A 26,626-nucleotide genomic window follows, 5' to 3' on the forward strand; every position below is an offset into this window, starting at 1 on the left:
AGGCCTCCCTTCGCGTTGCGAAGCTGTGGGGTTCCTCCCTTGTGGACGATGCTACTCTTCCTGACTTGGCTGGCGCTGGGTCTCCGGACACTCTTCCAGTCCCTGCTCCTCCTTCGGGGGCAGAAGCAGAGGATGACCTGGGTAAACCGACTCACCTTGAAGGCGATGACCCCAAGGTAGTTCTTCTATTCCACATGGAGGAATTGGACCCTTTAATTCCTTGGATCCTATCGGAACTTGGGGTAGAGTTCCCACAGGACGTACTTCCCCAGGATTCTGTTGACCTGGTTCTAGCAGGCTTGCGGGGCCCAGTGAAGACCTTTCCTTTTCTTCCTATGGTTCAAGAGTTGATGAATCGAGAGTGGGATGTGCTTGAGGCTGGGCTGCGAGTGGGTAGGGCTATGGACAACTTTTATCCTTTGCCGCAGAAGATCCTGGAACTGTTGAATTTCCTAAAGTGGATGCTTCATTGTCAGCAGTGACTAAAAGGACTACTATTCCCGTAGCTGGAGCAGCGGCCCATAAGAACCTCCAAGATAGACAACTTGAAGTTCTCCTCAAACGGAGATTTTGAAGTTTCAGCACTAGGTATCCAAGCAGCTGTATGTAGTAGCTTCATGCTTAGAGCTAGCCTTCGCTGGGTGCAACATTTTGCTAACGCCCAGAGACCTTCCTCCGGAGGATTCGGCGGAAGCAGAGCGCCTGGAGGCGACGGTTGCTTATGGAGCTGATGCCCGGTACGATCTTCTGAGAACTTGTTCCCGGACTATGGCATCTGCAGTATCTGCAAGGCGGCTCCTCTAGCTACGCAACTGGGCGGCAGATGTCTCGTCCAAGGCTCAGTTAAGTGCTCTGCCATTCAAGGGGAAGCTTCTCTTTCGGGAAGACTTGGAGCAGGTGATTAGGTTCCTGGGAGAAAACAAACTGCACAAACTCTTGGAGGACAGGTCTAAGCCTTCCAGAGGTTTCCCGCCGGCTCTGTCTCACTTTCGGGGGCGACGGGAGATTTCGGCAGAGCAGGACGCAGTCTGGGGACCTATGGCAACTCGTGGGCAGACTGCACGTATGGACCTCTTCCTTTAGAGATCATCGACCCTCCCGCGATGGAGTTGCTTCCACGTCGCTTGGATCTAAGACCTCTCAATGAAATCCAGTCTGCCCATCCCTCGGCTCCTCATGTAGGGTGGCGGTTGTCTCAATTTTACAAGGAATGGGCCAAAATAACCTCTGATCAGTGGGTTTTAAACATCATAAAGCACCGCTATGCTTTGGAATTTGCTCGGCCTCTCTGACACCTCTTCATGGTCTCCCCTTGTGGTTGTCGCACTAAGGCGCAGATCGTTCGACAGACTCTCGATGGGGTGATTTCCCTAGGAGCTATAGTTCCTGTGCCCCAAACCGAGTGGAAAAAACGGAGATACTCCATCTATTTCGTGGTTCCCAAAAAAGAGGGATCCTTCCGGCCTCGACCTCAGGAGGGTGAGCAGAGCGCTCAAAGTTCAGCATTTCCGTATGGAGACTCTGTGCTTGGTCCTCGCAGCGGTACACAGCGGCAAATTTCTGGCTTCCTTGGATCTAACGGAAACATACTTGCACATAGCCATCCGCAAGGATCATCAGAAGTATCTTTGCTTCAAGACCCTCGGGAAGCACTACCAGTTCTGTGCCCTGCCTTTCGGACTAGCTATAGCGGCCTGCATATTTACCAAAGTAATGGTAGTTGTAGGGGGCAACCCTTCGGAGGGAAAGAATTCTGGTTCACCTGTACCCTGACGACCGGCTCATTCGAGCGAAATCCAGGGATCTCTGCGAGGAGGCGGTCTTCAAAGTCGTGAGTCTTCTCGAATCTCTTGTATGGGTCTTCAATCAGGCCAAAAGCAAACTTCTTCCTTCTCAGACAATGGATTTTTTGGGGGCTCGGTTCGATACATGTCTAGGGAAGGTGTTCCTCCCACTGGAGTGGATCGCCAAGTTGTTGCAGTCAGTCCGCCATCTTTTATTTATTTATTTTTATGTACCGATATTCGAACTAGTATATCACATCGGTTTACGAAGAATAAAGCAAGATTGTTTACAGCAAATAAACATGATTGATAACTGCATCATACCAGAGAAACTTAGGAAAGTACATTGAAATAACATAGGTGGTGATGTGTGTGGAGAAGGAATCATTTGGTGTGATAAACCTTTTGAATTGCGTATACTTGGGTGGAAGGGAGGATAACATATTAACCAACATTATAAACAGGAGATATTTAAGTTAGAACTGGCCATGTGGTATCTATTTCGTCAGTATGGGCAAAGAATGAGCAAAGGCGAGTGTAACATATCTTTACAGGATGCACTAGGGGGTAAGGTTGTTTCACAATGAGGGAATGGTGGTTGTATTTGGCCTGGTTGTGTTCATCCAAAGGCTATTCGGAAAAGCCATGTTTTTAGTTTTTTCTTGAAAGGGGTTCCATTCTTAGCTCGGCTGGTAGATTGTTCCATAGGATGGGTCCCGCTAAGGATAGTGCACGTTGCCGGGTTGTGTTCAGGTGTGCTGATTTTGGGGAAGGGGTTGGGAGACGACCTATGTCTCTCTCTCACCCACCCCTTCACACAGGCTGTCTCTCAGGAAATATGCAAAATATCTTACACTAACATGGTAAATAAAGCAGGAAATATCAATAGTCATGCAAAATAGAGGATCAAACAAATACAGTGCACTAGAATCAGTGAGGTTGAATATCAAGAACTAAATAAAAAGGAAGAAATGAAGCCTGAAGACATGGGCAAAGTAAATAGACCAAAAATCAATAAAAAGGAGACCGATCTGAATCCTAGCTCAGGCTGTGAAGATGTAAAGAATCTAAACAAAAGATCCAGCGCTGTTCACGCTGGAGCAACGATTGGTCATAATAATAATCACCCCTGGGGATCAATTATAAGAAAACTGATATCCTGGAACGAATGGCCCATTTGTGTTAGGGAACTTCAGGGGATCATCTGATATAGTTTTCCTGATATACAATAAAGGGCGAGGGCTTAAAAAGGCATATACTTTTCCCTTGGTCTGTAGCTGTATGCCCAAAGAGAGGGCAATGTTCATGATCATAAATGGAATTTGTGGCTTCCTACTTGCACTTCATATCCATACACATTCCCTGTTGTCAGACTGATCTGCAAGAGAAGAAAGAGATGCACTTCTGTAAGTTAGGAAGTATATTTCTTGGAAAGGCTGTTGGGAAAGGTTGGATTTTATAGTCAAGGTTAATTAGTAGAACATCTCTTTTTTTTTTTTTTGCATACTAGAAAGAGGCATTCCAGTGGGGAATCCATTTGATTCTCAAAAATATGCACGCAAATCTACTCTTGCACATAAATCTGCTTTTGCACACCTGCTAACAAGCAGAGGTGTAAATGTGGCCGTGTATGCTGCACTGGGTTCCAGCTAGGCACATAAGTCCCCTTTGAGTACGCGGGCTAAAGTCTGTGAGTACTTTGTACATGCAAATGTGAGCACTTGGCAAGCCATTTGAAAATTACTCTCCTGATATGAGGGGACCCAGCTGTTCTACCCATTGAAGCTCTTCCAGTAGTTGGGTAAAACTTTTCCCACTGTTGGCAGCTCAGAACCAGCTGTGACCTTAATCCATCAATGAATAAAGTTGAAACCTTAGCCCAGCTGTTGGATCCCTTTGATTTTTCTTTTTAAAGGCAAAACAGGGACTGCACTTTCAGCAGAGGGATGCCTCAAAGTTCATGTCGTGCTTGTAAAATTGTTTCCAAGGCAACAAAGGCCTAGCAAGTTTGATTTAGAGCGTGTTTGTTTCTTTCCTTGACAGCATGAAAACATTCCCTATGAAGACAAAGCAGCTTCGGTGAGAGTGGTAAGTGCAGTTCTAATTTGATGTGAGGAAGCTATTGTTTTGCTGGTTTATATGTGGTTTACCTGGAAACAGCATACAGGACATACATTTCAAACCATTGGTTCATGCCCTCTCGTGAGCAGTTGAGTAGCCTACATGACCAGCACCATATTCAAATTCAAGCAGCTCTCTGAGCACAGATTCCAACTGACATGGGACTTCAGTACATGTCATGTGGAGTCCACTGTTTGAAAGCCTTTAAAGCATTCCTCTCCTTCTATCAATATCCCTATTTGAATTTAGAAGACAAGGTGGGGCTAGGGGTGGAAGGGGATGACCAATGAAGCAACCTAAAAGGCCTTTTTTAATCTTAAAGGCTCCTGTGATTCTCTGTGCTCCCCACGAAATTCTAGAAGTGATGCAAAAATCAAAATTAAGCCCACTGTATTTTAGGCCATTTTCCTTAATTTTAAAAGAAAAGATGAGGGAGGGGCCATAGAGAAACAAACAAAAAAAGAATCAGTAAAATAATTGTCTATACATATATGTATATACAATATACTGAAGAGCCTACGGAAATAAAGGTACTGTGTGGAACTTCATTTATACAAAGGAAGACATGTCCTGTGTGGTTCCCATTTGCTTTTCTTTTTCTAAAGAGAGAGCCATATAAAGCTGCTTTAACAGTAGATATGGTGAGAAACAGGTCTAAATTTCCTGCTGAGATGCACTTGTGAAAGAGAGATTTTAAGTGAGAGGACATGGGAATAATAGTACAAGTTTTTGTCAGTTAAGGGGGCATCACCTTTGTAAACGGGATAAGGGAGTCCAATACCTCTTCTTTTTCTCTTACTGTGTATAGAGGATAGGAGACACTATGCCACAGTTAAATTCCCTAGGCTTTAACTATTTTATTTATTTATTTATTTAGAAACTTTTATATACCGACAACCGTTTGCACATCGTATTGGTTTACAGATAACTTAAAACTTTTAGGCATTGCCTTTACATGGAACGGTAACTGTGAACTAAGGAACAGCAAACTTCTAAATAAACAGATTAATAATATTTACAAAGCTCGGAGACAAATTGTCGAAATACAGATAGGAAAACTAGGAAGGCAAGGAGACAAATTGTACAAGATGTGCGATTCGGTAACTGGAAAAACAGAGACGGAAATTTACAAAGTATTTGACAAGCATTGGGTAGTAAAAGCGTTTAAAATCAGACAGTAGGAGAGGGGGGGCAAAGAGGGGGAGAGGAAGAAAAGGCTAGTGTTGCTACTACAAGGAAGTAGCAGCAAATATGTACAGGTTGGTCGGGGGGCATGGAATTCCATAGGGTGGGACCAGCTAGGGAGAAGGCTCTGTTCATTGTGGAGCTGAGTTTAGTGGATTTGATGGAGGGGGTACGGAGAGTTCCTTGGAGTGCAGCACGGGTTGGATGGGTGGAGGTGCGAGGAAGTAGGGGAGGGTTGATCCAGCTGGAGTTTTCATTAGTGATACTTTTGTGGATGAGTGAGAGAGCTTTGAAAAGGATTCGAGATTGTATAGGTAGCCAGTGGAGATCGATAAGAGTTGGTGTAATGTGGTCACATTTTTTAGAATTAGTAAGGATGCGTGCTGAGGCATTCTGTAGGAGCTGCAGAGGTTTGGTGTATGTGGCAGGGAGGCCAAGGAAGAGAGCGTTACAGTAGTCAATTTTGGAGAATATAATAGATTGTAGTACAGTGCGAAAGTCGGTGAAGTAGAGAAGAGGTCTGAGTTTTTTTTTATAGTTTGTAGTTTGAAATAGCAGTCACTTAGGATAGATTTGATGAAGGGTTTGAAAGAGAGTTGATTGTCAATGAGGACACCCAGACTACGGGTGTGAGCTGGGAATGTCGTAGAGGAATAGGCGAGGGGAATTGAGGGTAGGGGACGTTTATTGGAGAGGATGAGGAGTACAGTTTTTTGGGGGTTGAGTGCAAGGTGCATGTCAGTGAGTAGTTGGTTGATGGCAGTCAGGCATGATTCCCAGTTTTGGAGAGCAGTTTGCAGTGACTCGGCAAAGGGGAAAAGAATTTGAACATCATCTGCGTAGATGAAGTGTTCAAAGCCAAGTTTGGTGAGGAGGGTAGTGAGGGGAAGCATGTAAATGTTGAAAAGAGTGGATGAGAGAGAGGAGCCCTGGGGCACACCTTGGTTGAGACTAATAGGGTTGGATTCATTGTTATCAGTGGAGACTGTGTAGTGACGATTTTGTAAGTATGATTTGATCCAGGAGAGGGCGGTGCTGGAGATTCCAATATTGCTGAGGATGTTGATTAGGATAGTGTGATTTACAGTATCAAAAGCAGCAGAGATATAAAGTAGCAGAGATATAAAAAGCTTTTCCAGTATGGCACTACATCACTTTACATTTAAGGAAAGCGAGTACCATGAGGCATTCATTTTTTTTGGTCAAGGAGTGTATCTGCTCTATAGAGAAAGGCGGGCTTTCCAGAGTGCATTTTATTTTATTTCAGCTTTATACCACAAATCGAAGGGAGAACAGTTCAGGCAGTACAAAGTAGCTGTGGAATAAAATTTAAAAGAAATAAAATGAAAACTCTCTCAACTGGCTTGTGTGGACACTGGACTCTTCAATCTGGACTGAAAGAGATGGGTACCTTGGGTGGTATTTTTTTTTTTTCTGCAGAAGTTGAGGGGGAGGCAGCGGAGAGAAGGCAGAGAGATGAGAAGTGGCCTGCTTAATACAAAGGAGAGCCCTAGACTCGGGGTGAAGTGCATAGGGAGCAGAATCTGAGTGGACGAGCAGAGGTAGAGTGAGCAGCCAGATCATGTATGTATTTATAAGGGCCAGGAATTTAAACATTGTTCAGTACTTGGCAGGGTACCAACAGAGAAGGGTTGGGGGTTGTATAATGTGAGGGTAATGAGGTTGCTAGTAAAAGCAGCTGAGCAACAGACTTCTGCAGTAGCTGAAAAGGTTTAAATATCCGCTTTTCCATGAACTCTCAGCTAGTTAGCTATCTTAAAGATAGCCAGATTAGTTTATTTGGTTATCTTTAGGACAGGTCTGTGGCCTGACCAGAGTTAGCGGGGACAGGAGATCTAGCCAACGCTGAATATCCCGCCCACCCTTAGAATGCCATTTAGATGGATAACTTTTATGTTGGCTATCTAAATGGTTTTTGAATATCAACCTCAAAATGCTGATTTATTTAATGTAGCTATAGTGTAATTCCCAGATATGTCCAGTTTTAAATTTGTGAATCTGCTGTATTTTCTAAACTCTTTCTTGTATGGGACAAATGAGGCAGTCTCTCTTGAGAATAGAGTCAAGTGTCTGAGGGTTTGGATAATGACTGTGATGTGAATATGCAAGAGATTAGATTTATATACATTGGAGATCCAGGGTATGGAATAGACTTAGTTTTTGGGTACTTGCCAGGTTCTTATGGCCTGGATTGGCCACTGTTGGAAACAGGATGCTGGGCTTGATGGACCCTTGGTCTGACCCAGTATGGCATGTTCTTAGGGTAAGCAAATCTATCTTTTGAATATTCAATGTGACAATCCAGAAAACCTGAATGGATGGATGTTTCCCCAGGAGAGGGGAAGGAAGCATTGATCTAATCTTTGAAAGAGTCCTGGGAGGCAAACCGAGCTGGAAATGTAAGCCACCCCAGGGACACCAATTACAAAACACAAGCAAGGAATCTTCCCCTTTCCCAATAAAAATCTGTTGCTGATGAGGTTTTTGAATTGTATTGATGTTAAAGTAGCAGCACTAGCTGCAGTTTTCAAATGATCTATTTCCTTGTTTCTTAACCTCTGGCTTCCTCCTCCTTTCTTGTTCCAGGTGCCTTTTGCCTTTTTTTTTTTTCCCCCTCCTGAAACACATTTTAGTTCTCATATTTGTTTTTTTATTTTTCAGAATGACATGTAGATCTCCCATTTCATTCTGACCACAGCCCATTCTTTTATGCCCTTGGTTTTCTTGCTCTGTTCACTCTTTATGGTATCTGTACCATGCCTGCACATTGCGGTGCACCTCTCCTTGCTTTTGGTGTGGCGAGTAGAAGAGGAGGAAGAGTTATGCAGAACTGTTAAAGGCTAACAAATACTTCTACCAGAATAAACGAAGGGTCAGAACAAAGCCAAAAAAAAAGAGAGGTGTTTTTAACAGGATCTGTTACAGAGGTGTTTGTAGCAAATGTATGAGAATTGTGCGCCACAATTTTTAATAAAACCAATTTATTAACCAATTAATAAAACCTGTTAATTGGCACAGCTCTCGAGGAGATGATGCAGGCAGTGAGAAGCTTGCTATCTCAACAATCAGTTTCTCCCCAAATTCCTTTACCAGGAAATGAACCATTTTTCGGGCCCTTATCTGGCAGGTTGATTTCTCTCTCCCCAGCAGCCGGCCCCAGGTAGAGCTAGGCAACCATTTGGCTTTGTGGACATGAACACTGTGGTTCAGGCATCTCCCAGTTTCCATTGGGAAGGCTCCAACTCTCTGCAGAGTCTTCTGGTTCCCAGTTATTAGCTGAGCCGTGTTTCTCAAACCTCTGCCGAGAGAGCCTCCAGATCACCTTTTAGCCCATTAATAACTAAAGGCAGCACCTTTCAGCTCTCATCAGAACAGGTCTGCTGGTGTCTATCGTACATTCCTAGGAATTTTTATCCTGTTCAGTTAGAGCCTGATATTTTAAAGATCTAACGTAAGCCAATACAACATTGTCCCTGAGCTTCTAAATTTAGAAGCCTTAATTCACAAATGGGCATGGGGGGAGGCAGTGAAGTTGGGTGATCAACATTGAATTCCAGCACTGGATGCCTAAAGTTAGTGATTAAATGGCAAGCTTAAATGTAGAAACCTCAAGTTTAAGTGGCTATATTCAGACTAAAGTTAAGGTTTCGAAAGTTGGCTGAATATAGGCATCTAAACTGGGCACTTAGGTCCCTAAATTTTGGCACTGAGTGTCCTCTGGATATGGGGCGCCTGGTGTCTGAGTTCCAACCCTTCTAGGAGTTAATGAATATTTTACTTTAAAATACGACTTCAGTTTCTGATGCCAGCTACAACCGCACCACCACAGGGCTCTTTGAGGATTTTGCATATACAAACTGGCAACTAAAGTATGTGAATATGTATTTGCTGGCACTGCTTCTTTTAATCTTTCCCTGTTGGTAGTTATTGGTGTTTGACTGTGAGGCTGGCTGGATGTAGCTGCTCTTTCAGCTCAGGTCTGCTCAATTTGCAGGTTGCACATTTGCTTCCTGCACAGTTAAATTGGAATCTGAAGTTCAGGATATTGTGAGAATTGTGGAACAGGGGTGGAAAATTTTTTGGCAACTTAAGAGCGAGCCAAGTTAAATGTTTTTTTTTTTTCCCCTCAAAAACCTTTACTTTTTTTTTTTTCACCTAAATTTTGCAGATTTTGATCCTTTTTTGTTTAATGTTGTTCCTCTTTCTCCCCCTCCCTTTCTCTCTTCTCCATCTCCAACCTTTCTCTACCCCTCCTTTGCTTCTTCCCTTCCCTCTCTTGCTCTCCATCCCCCCAGTTCCTCCCTTTCAAGGCTTCTCCCTCTTTGTGCCTCTTCCCAGCAGCTTCGCTCCTTCCCTGGCCCAGCCCTACAGTGGCAGGAGTAGTGGCATCTTGGCCCAGGCCTACAGAGGCAGCTACTGTTAGCCTCAGTGTGGCATAAGTCCCCAAATTCTAGGTGTCCAGGCAGCTTGACACATGAGCTTTTTCCAGTCCTGATGTACCTCAGACAGTATACTGAGATGCTGATTGATGTCGCTTAACTTTCTATAGCAGCATTTACTCCAAAAGAAGAAATGCTGAAATTCCTATTTTGTATTCACTGTCCAGTAACTGGGCACGTAAAATATCATTTAAAGTAGTTGACTGAGGATATGTGGCTCAGAAATCTTGAAGCGGCTCTATACAGGCAGCTTAAAGGTTGTAGTTTTGGCCTATTCTTACTGAAGGGCCACGTTCGACATTTAAAGGAGAGAGAAAGAATTTTTAATCACTGTGGACAATATGAATTCTTGCCTCTGGCAATACCAACTTTCTAGATCTTAAGGAATGCTCTCCCATGCCTTTTCCAAATGTCTTTTTCAGTTACTTAGTCTCTCTCCAACCCCCTCTGCAATCTGTTTTTAATGCATACACTGGAATACTTTGCCAGAAAGTTGTTCAGCTGTCATAGAGGAGTTAAAAAAAAAAAAAAAAAAAAAAAAAAAAAAGAGCCTGAGATCAGAGCCAATAAATGCTAAACTTTGGTTTTAGGAAGACACTTTTGTCTTAATTATAAACAGGCAAATACAGTACAGTGCGCTCCGGCGGCGTGCACTGTTAGCTCGCGATTGGCCGCGGGTTTTCAACGTGCTATTATCCCTTACTGTATACCAACCCCCCCCCCCCCCCGAAACTAATAGCGCCCGCAACATGCAAATGCATGTTGATGGGCCTATTAGCTATTCCCGCGCCATACAGAAAATAAAATGTGCGTCCAATCCACACATTTTACTTTCAGAAATTAACGCCTGCTGGGAAAATGTACATAAAAGCAGAAAAAACTGCTTTTCTGTACACCCTCCGACTTAGTATCATAGCGATATTAAGTCTGAGGCCCCAAAATTAAAAAAAAAATTAAAAATTGGCCCGCGGCCCGGAAGACGGATGCTCAATTATGCCGGCATCCGTTTTCCGAACCCGTGGCTGTTAGCGGGTTTCAGAACCAACGCCTGCAAAATTGAGCGTCGGCTGTCAGACCCACTGACAGCCGCCACTCCTGTCAAAAAGGAGGAGCCGGGGACCGCGGGCCCTCATTTAAATACTGGATTGCGTGCCCAGGAGCCTCTGAACGCCGGCTATCCCGCTGATTTTACTGTATCGGCCTGAAAGTAAATTAGCAGAAAAGTCTTCCTCTTTATACTTCTCTTAGCTAATGTGCTTTCCTGGAGTGAGTTAGGTTAGGAGATCACCACATGAACATCTATGGAAAAGAAATCTATTCGGCTCTCAGATGGTACTTTTATTTCTGTCTAATTTTTCATTTGCCAGCTTGTAGTTATTCCTGTTGATTTTAATTTAATTGTAATACTTGTTTCTAAGGTTTTAAGTTTTTTGCATATTCCTTATTTGGTTCTTGAAGCTGGTTTATCCAGTTCATCTGTACACTTTTACAGTCTGCCACCCAAGTTCACCTGCATAGCCCTCTTCAGTGGAAAGATTAGCAGTAGTGGCTGAATCTGACAGTAATAGGATGATAAAATCAGCCTTCTAGGCATGAATAGCCTACATCTGTTAACCCCAGCTAGTTTGTTCTTGATTTAGCACTTGCCATTTACTTTACTGTAAACTAGCCTTGCTGTGGAAACACTGATGAATGCCAGCACACGGTGCAAATTCAGATCAAAGGGAACTGAAATCCAGAATAGAGTCCCTGGCTCACTCTGTTCTCTCAAATTCTGCCCAGAAGAAAGGTTTTCAACAATATCGCTGCTCCAGAATGCGTGTGATGTGTGGAAGTGTTGAGGAGCTTGTACCTCATAAGTCACTTGAATGGTTAATCCAGGAGTGGCCAAGTTTGGTCCTTGAGGGCCACAGACCATTCTGGTTTTCAGGATATCCCTGATGAATATGCATAAGAGAGATTTGCATACAGTCTGGACAGGATGCATGCAACTTATCACATACACATTCCTCAGGCTTTTCATGAAAACCTGTCTGTTGTGTGGCCCTCGAAGTGGAATTGGATAACACTGAGCTAGTCCGATTCCCAATACTTCTCCATTGCCAGAGGATGTGGTTGAAATGGATAGCAAAGCAGGGTTTACAAGAGGTTTGAACAAGTTCCTAGAAGAAATGTCAATAAAATATTATTTGCCAGGTACACTACAGAAAGCCCTTATTTATCTACTTGAATGTATTTATTACCTGTCAAGGCTCTTACTGCATCATTCTTCAAAATGCATTATGGCGTTAACACACATGAAAAATGCTGTAGCGCACGGCGCAAAGGCGTAGTTTTTTGGGGGGGGCGGGATTGGGGAGGAGTTTTGGGCGGGAATTAGTTAAATTACAGGATATATCGCACGGTCTTAATTCCAGAAATAACTACACCTTTTTCCCTGGCATTAAGCTGTGCGATATGCCCGAAATGGCCATAACGCAATTCGCGATAAATTTTTGGAATTGCATGTTGGCCATTTCTGGGCTTAGTGGAGTGGAGTAGAGGGAGAGCCTCTGGGGAGGGCCTCACTGTGTGCATCTATTTAAATCTCTATAGGAGGGCCGCCTAATAGGTTGAGGTGAGGTGTTAGTGGTGGTTCTGGGTTTAGGGGCCAGTTTCGCATGTAGAGTGAGATGTATGAATAAGAGTCCATCATGCTAGGGTGAGATAACATAGTACAACATTTCATCTTTGTTAGACTTTCCTCACTCTAAACAATGTCAAATCTTCACCAAGGTGTACTGTGCTGTTCGTACTTCTCACTCTAAATGCGAAACCACCACTAACACCTCACCTCAACCTATTAGGCGGCCCTCCTATAGAGATTTAAATACTTAACTACTATAAGGGCCTTGTAGATAGTCAGTCTCTCTCCAGCGCAGGATGCCAAAAGTTGGGTTTATTGCATTGCACCACACAGTGCGATAATACCCTAAACACGCCACCTTTTTCTTAGCGAGGACGTTATCACTGCACTTTTAAGACTTTTTGATGAATCTAGAGTTCTGTGATTTACAATTTCAACACATGTAAAACAAGAACAATACAATGACTAACACTTCACCACAATAAAATTGAATCAAAAGAATCCTGATAAAGGTACTTTAAAACATTTTAAAATATTGAATCAGAAAGGTATTTTAAAATATTTAAAATAGTCAAAAAATGCCTGTTTTGAATAAAAATGTTTTCAGCAAGGTCTTAAATGTGTTTGAGCAATCAGCTAATCTTAAATTTTCTCGGAAGCTATTTCACAATTGTGGCGTGGCAACTGAGAAAAAATGTTTGCGCGTCTCTCCCAACCAAGAGATGAGAAAAAAGAAGGGGAATAGGGCTAAGGTTGGAGGTGGAATGATTTGATGTGTTTAGTGAGGATTTGTATAGAAGGGTCAAGGTTGGGATTGATATCCCCAGCTAAGAGGAGGAGGGATGAGGGCATGGAGTAGAGGAGTAAAATCAGTGTTCAGGATGGAATGTTCTGAGAAGAGAGGTAGCAACTGCATGGGGAGAAGAGAGTAGAAGGAGGAGAATACAGGTCAGGCAGAAATGAGCAGAAAGAAGAGTGGGAGGATGTATAAAAGAGAAATAGAGCTGAAGTTTTAATGGCTTGGAGTATGCGAGGAAAAAATATAATGGTGCTGGGGTATGCTGATATGTAACTGGCTCTCCTAGCATGGAAGAAAGGGTCTCTTTAAATGAGTAGAGCGCTCCACCCTCTAGATGGTTATATAATAACAGACAGTGGGGTAGGTGACAGGGACCCTAACTAATTTGTTACTAGCAGTTAAACACTGGCTTCCGTCTCTGAAATAAAAAATTAGAATTTAAGCACATAAACGGTAATGCCAAGAGTTAAAACTTATCATCCATAGGATCCTAGCTGATGTGCATCTCTAAATGACCTCTAGACCCTTTCTCTCTACAAGGAAGCTTTGATCCTTGTACTCCTGGGGGAATTCTGTGCACAAAAACTGAAAATTCTGCAAACTTTATATTGGTCAAAATAACACAATTTACATGACATTCTTTAAGTAATTACATTTTAAATTATTACAGAAAAAGTTATTACTTAAAGTTGCAGAATTTTAAATATTTTGAGCAGAATTTCCCTAGAAATTCACTGTAAGAGTATCCTTTCCACATACACACACCCTCATACAGGTTCCCTCACTCTCTCGCACACACACATCCCCTCATACAGGGCCCTCTCTCTTGCATACACACCCACACAATCTCCCTTTCTCTCTCACACATACATCCTCATACAGGCTACCTATGTCTCTCTCTCACGCAGCCCTTCACACAGGCTCTGTCTCACACATACACAATCCCTTCACACAGGCTAGCATCCTCACATATATACAACCCCTTTTTCATACACATGAGCTCCCAATCTCTCACACACATACACTCTCCTTCACAATCTCCTCATATAGGCTCCCTCTCTCACAATCTCCTCATATAGGCTCCCTCTCTCTGAAATCCACACTCAAGCATCCCCCACCCACCCTCTTACTCCCATGCTCTCTCTCACACCCTCCTGCTCTCTGTCACCCTCCCCCCATATAGGCTCCCTCTCTGAAACCCACACTCAAGCAACCCCCCCCCCACTCCCCCTCTTACCAACCAAGCTGTCTCTCACCCTCCCCCAGACTCCCCTCTCCTCTCTCACACAACATTCTCTCTCACCGGCATCCCCCTCCCCTCATATAGGCTCCCTCTCTCTGAAGCCCACACTCAAGCATTCCCCCACCCACCGTCTCTTACCTCCCATGCTCTCTCTCACCCTCCCCTCCCCGACACACATTCTCTGACACCGGCATGCCGCGGGACGCGCTCCATTCGCGGCAAAGACGAAGGCCCGGCGCGCTTTTCGCGGCGTAAAGGGAAGGTCCCCGTGTGCCACGAATGGCGCACCGGGCCTTCATCTTCGCCGCGAACGGAGCGTGTGCCGTGGGACACGCTCCGTTTGCGGCATGCCGGGGTCTCCTCTGCTATTTTCTGCGCAGAATTTGGCAATTCTGCGCAGATGGGGAATTGTGCGCAAATTCTGCATTCCACAGTAGCGCAGAATTCCCCCAGGAGTATTCTTGGCGCTTCATGGTCTGTTGTGCATATATTAGCAGTCAAAACCAATGTTACAGTTTTATCTTGAAAACACAATCAGCATGGTTGGGTCTCATTATTAGGTCTCCTTTTATGTTCTTCTCTGTTCAATTTTTTATATATCAATACTATTTTTGAGTAATAAAATTGCATCTTTTAGATAGTAAAAGCTCCTGTTTACTAAAAAATAATAAATAATAATAAAAGAACCGTCTCTCCCTGCATCTATTTGAGTTTATTTGTGCTTTATTAATACTCAAGTCTGCTTAGTGTTCTTATAAGGAGGACCAAAGTGTCCTGTTACTGCAGAGGGTATCTGTAGAATTAGTGTTGAAGTATGAGTTATCACATTATCTACTAGTACCTCACAGTTGTCGTTATATTTGAAATCAATTCCAATTAGAAAAAGTTGTCTAAATCCGTTTTGTATTAAAACCAAATTCAGTTTGTCTCACATGCCGGCTCCTCTGCCGCATAACATGGAAAGAGAAGCACTGGCTATGTCCAAAAGACATGCTTTGTGCTGATACCTGACTTTTGAGAACTGCTGGGTGCAACAGAAGAAAGATTGCTAGGTTGTTTACAAAGCCTGTAATATGCTGAACCTCCATCCCATCTCTGCAGACCTATTGTTGCAGGAATTAATGGATGTTTGTATCTGGACTGGCCAGATACCTGTGTATGCGTGTCAGTAACTGGGACATTACCTGACTAGCTACATAGCTACATAATTGGCTGGACTAAAAGAAGGTCATAGGTCTCTCAAATCCAGCCTACAATTGATTGCCTAATCTCTGTCTCTGCCTGGTAATGAGGAAGTAAATAGATATAGTGGAGAACTGTAATGTAATAACAAAGTACCATTTACTATTCATCCTTTTCTATCTGTATTACAACTGTATCTCCTGCATGTTCAAAAAAACATCTCAAGATCATCTGAGGCATAGCGCAGCTGGAGATGCCTACAGCCTCAGACAAAGAGCCCAGATCTTCGCCTTCTGCAGCGCAGGCAGCTGGATCCTTCTGGACATGCTGTGTGGGAGTTGATTCATGCTGGCAGGAATGTTGTGCTGTAACCTCTGAGTCTGCAAAAACAAGTTATATGTCAGAAACATTGGAAAACAGTTTTTAAAGCTCTAGATTGCAGGGTAATGTAGTTGTTAGATATGGTGTTTCTTCAGCATGATGTGTTTCATTATTGATTTGGAGCTCCATGTATTTTTATTCTGACCTTTTTATGTCCCATGAAGAATTCATATATATACACTTTCTTTACAGGATTTTCTGTGGTATCCAGAAGTTAACAACTCCATGAAACAGTGCCTCAAATCTTGGAGTGAGGTTGGTACACTGAAAAAAAAGATATTGACTTTGAGGAATATTTCAGATAGGATGAGTCAAAGATCAGATAGCTTGAATCCATTCCAAATTCTTTCTCCAAGGATAAGTAGGATGGTGATACTCGCACATGGGTTACATCAGATGGAGCCCCGACATGGAAAACTTATGTCAGAGTTTCTAGAACTTTTACTTGGCCACATTGAGCATGACCTATACCACCCTCCCACACTGGGTCCCTCCAGTCTCTTCTCCGTGGAGCTGCAGCACTTAGAGAATAGCCACTGCCATTAGTAATGGTTACATGGAATAGACTTAGTTTTTGGGTACTTGCCAGGTTCTTATGGCCTGGATTGGCCACTGTTGGAAACAGGATGCTGGGCTTGATGGACCCTTGGTCTGACCCAGTATGGCATTTTCTTTCTTATGATAGTGAGTCTCGTGGTATTGGACTACTTTTTGGCCTCCTTTGAAAACTTTTCGTGGTTCTTGTGTGCTGTCACAGTGATTGACCCCTCTTCATTCTCCCTTTAATATCTTAGTCAGGGTTTTTGACATTTTGCTGGTAAGTTTCCTTTCATGTCGATCTCCCAGGGCGGCAGTGGGGTCATGCCTGCTGTTCATCGATGACCATCGCCATTGAGTTTGATTTGGCATCCCTTTTCTTTTGTCTTATCATGGCCTCATCCAGGTTTAAGTGATGCCCTCTGTGCCAGAGTACCATGTCCATCATGGATCCCCATGATGAATGTGTCCTCTGCCTGGGGGCATCGCTTTACATCCAGGGTTGCCGCAGTTGCATTGAGATGACCCTTAAGGGACATCAATTTCAACTTGACAAGATGGAGTGCCTCTTTGGGTCGCAGAAGTCCAAGCCATTGGCATCAGCATTGAGGGTTCACTGAGCCGCACCAATGGATGCTGAGCCATTGACATCCGTGGTTCTGTCAATATCGTTGGCTGATAGGGGTGCCGGAGACTGATCATTGTCAAGCTCCACTAGGCTGAGGACATAAGGCTGCTGGATTCAACAAGCATCAGCTGCCCCACCAATTGGTGGTGGTGAAATCTGCCCTCAAGAGAGCCAAGCGTTCTCAGATCCATTCCTCGGTGTCCCCAGGGAATGATCATAAAGCAATGGACGCTCTTGGGAGGAAGGCTTTTCAGGGAGCTATGTTCATTGCCCGCATAGCTTTTTACCAGCTGTACATAAGCCAGTACTCACAGGACATCTGGAAGCAGGTGCAGGAGGTGGCCAAGCAGCTACCTCAACAGCAGCAGGACACCCTCATGTCGCTGGTGCATAAGGTCTGGAGTGTGGAAAACATGAAGTCTGTGCGAACTACAATGTTTTCGAAATGGCATTGAGGGTCTCTGCAGTGGGAATCAGCACCCACAGAAATACATGGCTGCAGGCGTTGGATCTCTGACCAGAGGTACAGAAAACCTGCTGACATGCTGTGCACTGGAGAAAATCTCTTCAGAGATAAGGTGAAGGATGTAGTGGCCCAGATCCAGGACCATCATGAGACCCTTCAGCAATTCTCTGCCAGCATTCCAGACCTGTCTTCCTCATCTAGAAAGTCTGCGAGATCAGAGCAGAAGTCTTTCTTTCACAAGAGGAAGTGATATTCTCCACCCTCTCACTCCCGTACACAACATTAGAGCTCTTGCGGCCATTCCAGGCAGCAAAGAGCTCCAAAGACCCAACTGGCGCCTCAGTCAACTCCTGGGTTGGGGTTTTGACTGGTCGAAGGGAGCATAACCTGGTCTCCTGTAATGGTTGGCGATGGACCTGCCAGTTGAGGAAGGCTACATTTCTTTGTGAACCAGTGGTCCAGTGTAACATCAGACCAATGGGTTCTTTCCATCGTCTGTCAGGGTTATCAATTAAACCTTTTGTATGCTCTGCCAAATTGCCCTCCAAGTCCATTTTGGGGTCCAGTAGCACATTAGGAGGTGCTGCTTGATGAGCTCTTCTCCCTCTTAATAGCCAGAGTGGTCAAACCTGTTCCAGCAGGGAAAAGAGGACAGGGATTTTACTCCAGGTACTTCCTGATTCCAAAGAGAACAGGAGGACTTCATCCCATCCTAGACCCGAAGGCCTTGAACAAATTTCTCCAAAAACAAAAGTTCAAGATGGTTTCCCTGGGAACTTTGATCCCTGTACTGCAAAAAGGGAACTGTCTATGCTCCCTTGATCTGAAGGAGGTGTACACCAACATCGAGATCTTCCCCAGTCATTGGAAGTATCTCAGATACTTGCCATTTGGACTCGCATCAGCCCCACGTGTCTTTACAAATGCCTGGCTGTGGTGGTGGCGTACCTACGCAGGAGGGGAGTGCATATCTTCCTTTATTTGGATGATTGGCTGGTCAAGAGCACCTCTCAGGCAAGGGCCGTCAGGTCTATGCGTCTGACCATCCGGGTGTGGACTCACTAAGGTTCGTCATCAATTACCCAAAGTCCCATCTCAGCCCATCCCCGCAATTGGTCTTCATGGGAACCTTGCTAGTCACGGCTCAGATGAAGGCCTTCTTGCCTTGTAAAAGGGCCATCAACCTGATGGTCATAGCAGCAAAGATTCACCAGAGCCAGCAGGTGTTAGCTTGGCACATATTGAGGTTGTCGGGTCACATGGCCACAACAGTTCATGTCACTCCCTTGGCATGCTTGTACAGGGTAGCCCATGGAAAAATAGCCCACCTCCAATACCAGTGCATTGGAGGTAGGCTGCTTTTCCATGGGCCACCTGTACATGAGAGCAGCCCAATGGACTCTGAGATCTCCGTGACATCAATCCACACAGAGCCTCCAGGACCTCATCTGAGTCGCTCAACCCCTCCAGGACTCATGATTCTGGTGGCAGGTAATTCCAGATCTGGAACGGGGGATTTCCATTCAAAGTTCTCCTATCCAAATTGTCATAACCATGGATGCGTCCATCCTGGGCTGAGGAGCTCATATAGATAGGCTCAGCATTCAGAGTATCTGGTCTGCCTAGGAATGCTGTTGCCAATTCAACTTCCTGGAGCTCTGGGCGATCAGGTACACACTATGGGCATTCAGAGATCAACTGTCCAACAAAGTTGTCCTGATTCAGAGCAACAAACAAGTAGCGATGTGGTAGGTCAACAAGCAGGGAGGTACGGACTTGTATCTCCTGTGTCAGGAGGAGGTTCAGATCTGGTCCTGGACCCTGTATTAGCAGACAGACTGAGTCATAGGTTTCACAGATCTTGCCAACCTCCGACCTATAGCCTCCCTTACTTCCCTATCAAAACTCATTGAATCTACTGTTTTACATCAACTAAATGATTATCTCTCAGAACATGAAATCCTACATCCCTGTCAACATGGTTTTCGCAAAGATCATTCTACTGAGACTCTACTCCTATCATATTTTGATACCTATCTACGTGGCTTTGATTCAAATACTGATTTCATGTTGGTATTTCTAGACATTTCAGCTGCGTTTGATACCTTAGATCACCAAATACTTATATCCAGTCTTCAGTCAATAGGACTAAACTCAACAGTACTCAATTGGTTTAAAAGTTACCTATCGAACCGAACTTATCAGATCAATATTGGTTCACATTCCTCAGCTCCATACACAATTCATTCTGGTGTTTCCCAAGGATCTTCACTATCACCTATTCTCTTTAACATTTACCATATTCCATTATGTCACATTCTTTCAGCTTTGGATGTCCAATTCAAAATATATGCTGACGATATACAATTTTTCGTTCCTTATAAAAACTCTTGGTCATAAACTCTATCCACTGTAGCCTTATACGTAAATATTATAGACAAGTGGCTATCTCATAGCTGCTTAAAATTAAATCCCCAAAAAACGGAAATTCTATTCCTCAGCTTAATTACTGACCTGTCCAACGGTCCCCCCTTACATCTACTATTAAATGGTATTTCTATACCGATTCTTACAAAAGCCCGTAATTTAGGAGTTTTACTAAACTCCAACTTGTCATTGTCTCAGCACATTTTCTTAACAGTTAGAAATTCTTTTTACAAATTACATCTCTTAAAATGCCTACATCCAATTCTATTCTATTGGGATTTCCACTCTGTCCTTCAATCTTTAATCTTTTCAGGACTGACTACTGTAATGGCCTGTAATTGGGACTACCGGACTCTGCATTCAAGCCGTTACAACTAATACAAAACTCAGCTGCCTGTATCCTAACTGGCTCACCTGTCAAAAACCACATTTCTCCCACATTATACACTTTACATTGGCTGCCTATTAAATTTTGAATACAGTATAAAATCCTGACCATTGTACATTCACTATTACATAATCCATCCTCAATCTGGCTTTACACTATTCTTCAAATTTACAAACTAACCAGTTATTTAAGGTCTCTGAACAAAAACCTATTAGATATTCCATCAGTACGCCAAGCATGTTTAAATATTACAAGAAACAGAGCATTCTCAGTAGCTGGCCCACAAATATGGAACTCATTACCTACACCGCTTCGTCAAATTTAAAACCCAAAAGAATTCAAGAGATCATTAAAAACCTATCTTTTCTCAAAAGCATTTGCCATCCCAGATACAGATCTATTGTAAACTTAACACATCCATCATTTTTCATTTTGTACTCCAAAGTCATGCGGAACAGATCTTCTTTTTTTATCTCTTGTTTGTAAAGTTTAAAGTTGGTTATTATTTTAAAATTTTGTTTTATAACTTTTAATTTTTATTATAATTCATGATTGTATTTTTTCTATTTTTTCATTTTTGATTGCTTACGAACATTGTACATCGTTTTGATCAATGTTTTATTGTTAGACGGTATATAAATAATTTAAAATAAATAAATGCCTTCAGACCCTATGAATTGTCTCTGGACCAAGGGATCACAAATTGGATCTTCCGCCTCTGGGGAACTCAAGATGTGGATCTATTTGCAGCACTTTGGAACAGGAAGGTTCATCAGTTCTGCTCCCTATATTGGGCATGTGATAAACCAGCTTTGGACGCCCTCGTCCAACATTGGGGCATGGGCCTTCTATATGCATATCCTCGGACTTCACTGGTAGCAAAGACTCTCTTGAAGCTTTGTGAGGACAAAAGGACTATGAGTCTTATAGCCCCTCATTGGCCGAGACAAGTCTGGTTTCCACTCCTACAGAAGTTGTCCATCCGGAAACCAGTCTGGGAACTTCCCAGCTCTCACCACACAAGATTGAGGCAGGTTGCAGCATCCCAACCTCTAGGCCCTAATGCTCACAGCCTGGATGTTGAAAGGCTAATTCTGCAACCACTCGGTCTCTCAGAGGATGTGTCTCGGGTCCTGGTGGCTACTAGAAAGTCCTATGGACTGAAGTGGAGGAAGTTTTCCATGTAGTGTGAGCAGAAGGCTTTAGATCCTTTCTCCTCCCCCCCCCCCCCCCAAAAAAAACAAACAAAAAACCCCAAACAAAAAAACCTGCTTGATTACCTTCTACACCTTTTGGAAGCTGGCTTGAAAACCAATTCCATTAGGGTTCATCTAAGTGCAATTGGCACCTACCATTATGGAGTAGATGGTACACCCATCTTTGTACAGCCTATAGTTGTACACTTAGGAGGGGCCTGCTTCAATTGAAGCCTTCCAGTCTGTCTTGGGACCTAAATGTGGTGTTAGCTCAGCTGATGAAAGCTCCTTTGGAGCTGCTGTGCTCCTGTGACCTGAAATACCTGATCTGGAAGGTCATATTTTTTTCTGGTGGTCATTTCAGCATGCAGCTCCAGGCCTTAGTGACTTATCAATCTTATACTAAGTTTTTCCATCATAGGGTGGTCCTGCGTATGCATCCTAAGTTCCTGCCTAAAGTGGTGATGGATTTCCATCTTAAGCTGTCCATCGTCCTGCCAACATTCTTTCCCAGCCACCATTTGCACCAAGGCGAACAAGCACTGCACAGTTTGGACTGTAAGAGAGCCTTAGCCTTCTATCTGGAGCGGACAGAAGCCCATAGACAATCCACCCAACTTTTTGTTTCTTTTGATAGAAATAGGTTGGCATTGCTATTGCCAAACAGACATTATCGGATTGGCTAGCAGATTGCAGCTCATTCTGTTATGCCCAGGTGGGACTGCATCTTGGGACCAAGTGAAGGCTTATTCTGTCCGAGCCATGGTGGCATCTGTGGCTCACTTGCGAACAGTCCCCATGGAGGAGATCTGTAAGGCTGTGATGTGGAGTTCTCTCCACGTACACACATCTCACTATTACTTGGTTAGGGATGGCCAACACGATAATTGGTTTGGCCAATCTGTCCTTCGGAATTTGTTTGAGATGTAGAACCCAACTCTCTCCTGCCTAGGATCCCTTGTTTGGGTTCAGGCTGTCTCCTCTTCTGTTGCAAACATCACCATTGTTGTGCCTGTTGGAACCTGATTTGGGTGTCTCTTGGTCCCCTTTTTTGTTGGGGGGGGGGGGTGCAACCTGTAGCTAGGGATTCACCCATATGTGAGGTCTACCATCTTGCTTGTCCTCGGAGAAAGCAGAGTTGCTTATCTCGAACAGGTGTACTCCTGAGGACAGCAAGATGTTAGTCCTCATGAAACCCATCCACCACCCTGTGGAGCTGGGCTTCTCTTATTCTAATTCTTTATTGTAAGACTGAAGAGGGACCCCCGCATAGACGCATGGTATAGGGCATGCTGGGCATGCTCAATGTGGCTAAGTCTCTTTGTTGGGGCTCCATCTGATGATGTCACCCATGAATGAGGACTAACATCCTGCTGTTCTTGGAGAACACCTATTACAGGTAAGTAGCTCTGCTTTTCCTTACTCCTGGATACTTTCTCAGTACTTCTGCCCCATTTCTCCCTTCTCCTGCTCACGTACAGACATCATACATTGTGGATCCAGTGTTGACCCCTAGTGTTAGTAAGGAATTCCTTCATTTCCGCAGGAATTGTTATTTAAGATTAATGTAGCAGTGCTGGTCAGCAGGTCAATCGGACCACTTTAGCATGCTGCAGGTTTCCTTTGCCATTTAATGAGCTAAGACACAGAGTGTGTGACAGTGCATCATGTGGTAACAGACATTCCCAACCAGCATGCCTAAAGGATATTTTCCATTAGAGCAACAGAACTAGCCTAACCTTTTTAATATAATTTATTTTTCATTTAATTCATTGAGGCCCCCTCTTTTCATTGTGATATGTTTCATATCCTAGGAGACAGAAATGTTGAAAGTGCCTCCTGTGCAGTTGCCACAAATCTTAGTAAATTGGGGCTCTCTAATGGTAGCATCACAGAATAAATGCAAAGCATTGAAGAGCTGAAGACTGGATTCTAGCAAGGAAATTTTAAGACAGGGATGTGAACATACAAAAATACTACTGTAGTTTAAAAAAGTAGATATAACTTATGTATTAGAACAAAATAGAACAGAGACAGGAATAAAACCATAAGAGGAAGAGTAAAGCCTAGATGCAGGAAAGCTCTTATTTTGAAGAATCTAGCAAATTGTGAACATAGCCTGATTTTCAAGTTAAGATGAAATGCAAATAATCATTAAGTCTTTCATGTTGTGCAAACATTCTTTGCATGTTGCAATAACTTTTGTTGGATAAACATAATAATAATCCAGATATGTTGTTTACCATGAGCTTTCGAGACAACATTGTTCCCTTCTTAAATCTTTTTTTTTTTTTCCCTTCCCCCCAGAGGAAAAATACTCTAAAACTGTATTTCTTAAGCCTATCCCAGAGTACCCTATAGCCAGTCGGGTTTTCAGATTATCCATGATGAATATGCATAAGATAGATTTGTATGCAATAGAGGTAAATGCATGCAAATGTTTCTTGCTCATTTGTTATGGATATCCTGAAATCCTAACTGGCTAGAGGGTACTCCCAGGCCGGCTTAGAGAAGCATTGTTCTAGAACAAGAGGCTCAAGGAAGTAGACTCATGAACATCATAAGAAATCATTTCCTTGAGGATAGAGTAGTGGATATATGGAATGGCTTCCCAGGGTTGGTGGTGGAGACACAAATTTTAGGAGTCGAGAAAGCAAAGGCTGAGGATTCCTAATTTCAAAGAAGTGACGGGAAAGCCAAAGAACAAGGGTGTACAGCATAGTACAAGGAATAAAATTAGGTAGACTAGATGGATGGGCCTTATTTGTTGCCATATTCTATGGCTGTGATAGGAACATGTTTGGGAGGTTGTAGTGTTGCATACAACCCTCACTTTGCTCCCTTGATCATAAGGGGAGAAGTGGTGGGGATTAAAAGAGCGAATAAAGGAAGCACAATTCAGTGTTATTGCAGGCCATGAGGTAGTCTGCAGGTTGCAATTCCCCAGAAACCATCTGGGGCAGTTTGGTGGTAGCCAGGTACTGTCCATCAAACCCATGGGAGACTAGGAGGTTAGATGCTCTGTTAACAGCTTACACTAGCTGGTCATTCAAGCTGCATTAGGGCTCTAAAGTGTGTTATCACCGCGATATACGTGATATTTTGCATCTCCTCACCCAGATACCCTCTCCTATTACAATGACTTTCTTTGTATGCGATATGCATTCATGAATAATGCAAAAGCATGCAAAGAAGGTCATTAATAAACAGTTCGATGCAAATATATCACGGCTGACCAAGAAGGTGATCAGCCGTGATAAAATAACACCACCTCCTAGGGAAGCATTAGATGTGCGGCGGGAGACCAGGGAAATTAACGCGGTCCTGAGGCTCCCACCGCACATTTGAAGTATCTGTTTAAAAAAAACAAAAAAACCATGGCCAAGCGGGGTGTTTGAGCAGCGATCAGTGCTGACCCATGTTTCAACCCAGAGCTACCAGTTGAGGTGGCCCTGACTCCCCCAAAAATGAAAAATGTCCTAGCGTGTAGCAGATGGACTCAGGACCAATGGGTATAGTGTACTCCTGATAGCAGTTGGAGATTGATCAGATTTCAATCTGACGTCAGCCCTAGTACATATACCTCTGCAGGAAGTGCAGCTCTTCAGTATTTTCCGTCTCCATAGAAGTTAGGGACTCTATGCACGCTCGCACAGCGTTAGAGTAATTTTACCAAAGAAAACCAAAATAAGAAGAAATCTTACCTCTACAGACGAGGCCCGCTCTCCTGCGGTGACACCCATTGGGTCCCTCCCCCAGTTGAGAATTCCCGAGATAATTTCTGCGATCCCTCGGAGGTAAGCCTCGTCCGGCGGCCAACCCTCGGCGGGGACCTAGTCCCCAACATTGGGTGAGGCTGAGAGGCAGCGGGTGCAACTTCGAGCGCGGCGGTGAAGGTATTTTCCCTCTCCCCCCCGCAGCCGGAGACCGCCCGGAACGAGACCGGGAAGCGCAGAGACAAGGTAAGGAAGAAATCTATTTAAAATTAATGACTGGAAAAGGAACAGTATGCAAATCCACGGCTCTCGTGCTAAACTTTCAAAAGGGAAACTTTGATAAAATGAGAAAAATTGTTAAAGAAAACTGAAAGGAGCAGCTACAAAAGTAAAAAGTGTGCAAGAGGCGTGGTTATTGTTAAAAAAATACCATTCTAGAAGCACAGTCCAGATGTATTCTACACATTAAGAAAGGTGAAAAGAAGGCAAAACGATTACCGGCATGGTTAAAAGGGGAGGTGAAAGAAGCTATTTTAGCCAAAAGATCTTCATTCAAAAATTGGAAGAGGGATCCAACAGTAGAAAATAGGATAATGCATAAATGATGGCAAGTTAAATGTAAGACATTGATAAGACAGGCTAAGAGATAATTTGAAAAGAAGTTGGCCGTAGAGACAAAAACTCACAGTAAAAACTTTTTTAAATATATCCGAAGCAGAAAGCCTGTGAGGGAGTCAGTTGGACCGTTAGATGATCGAGGGGTTAAAGGGGGCACTTAGAGAAGATAAGGCCATCGCGGAAAGATTAAATGATTTCTTTGCTTCGGTGTTTACTGAAGAGGATGTTGGGGAGCTACCCGTATTGGAGAAGGTTTTCATGGGTAATGATTCAGATGGACTGAATCAAATCACGGTGAACCTAGAAGATGTGGTAGACCTGAGTGACAAACTGAAGAGTAGTAAATCACCTGGACCGGATGATATACACCCCAGAGCTCTGAAGGAACTCAAAAATGAAATTTCAGACCTATTAGTAAAAATTTGTAACCTATCATTAAAATCATCCCCTGAACCTGAAGATTGGAGGATAGCAAATGTAACCCCAATATTTAAAAAGGGCTCTAGGGGTGATCCGGGAAACTACAGACCGGTTAGCCTGACTTCAGTGCCAGGAAAAATAGTGGTAATTGTTCTAAACATCAAAATCACAAAACATATAGAAAGACATGGTTTAATGGAACAAAGTCAGCATGGGTTTACCCAAGGCAAGTCTTGCCTCACAAATCTGCTTCACTTTTTTGAAGGAGTTAATAAACATGTGGCTAAAGGTGAACTGGTAGATGTAGTATACTTGGATTATCAGAAGGCGTTTGACAAAGTTCCTCATGAGAGGCTTCTAGGAAAAGTAAAAAGTCATGGGATAGGTGGCGATGTCCTTTCGTGGATTGCAAACTGGCTAAAAGACAAGAAACAGAGAGTAGGATTAAA

General features: G+C 43.5%; 1 protein-coding gene across 1 annotated transcript in view; it reads left to right on the forward strand.

Moving 5' to 3' along the window:
* CASD1 (CAS1 domain containing 1) overlaps positions 1–26,626 on the forward strand; it is a 125,646-nt gene that overhangs the window by 33,531 nt on the left and 65,489 nt on the right. The window contains exons 4-5 of the mRNA XM_029588901.1: positions 3,828–3,872; positions 15,974–16,036. Of these exons, the coding sequence (XP_029444761.1) occupies positions 3,828–3,872; positions 15,974–16,036 (108 nt within the window). The remainder of the gene's footprint in view (positions 1–3,827; positions 3,873–15,973; positions 16,037–26,626) is intronic.

Source organism: Rhinatrema bivittatum, chromosome 2, assembly GCF_901001135.1.
Source record: "Rhinatrema bivittatum chromosome 2, aRhiBiv1.1, whole genome shotgun sequence".
NCBI classification, from domain to species: domain Eukaryota; kingdom Metazoa; phylum Chordata; class Amphibia; order Gymnophiona; family Rhinatrematidae; genus Rhinatrema; species Rhinatrema bivittatum.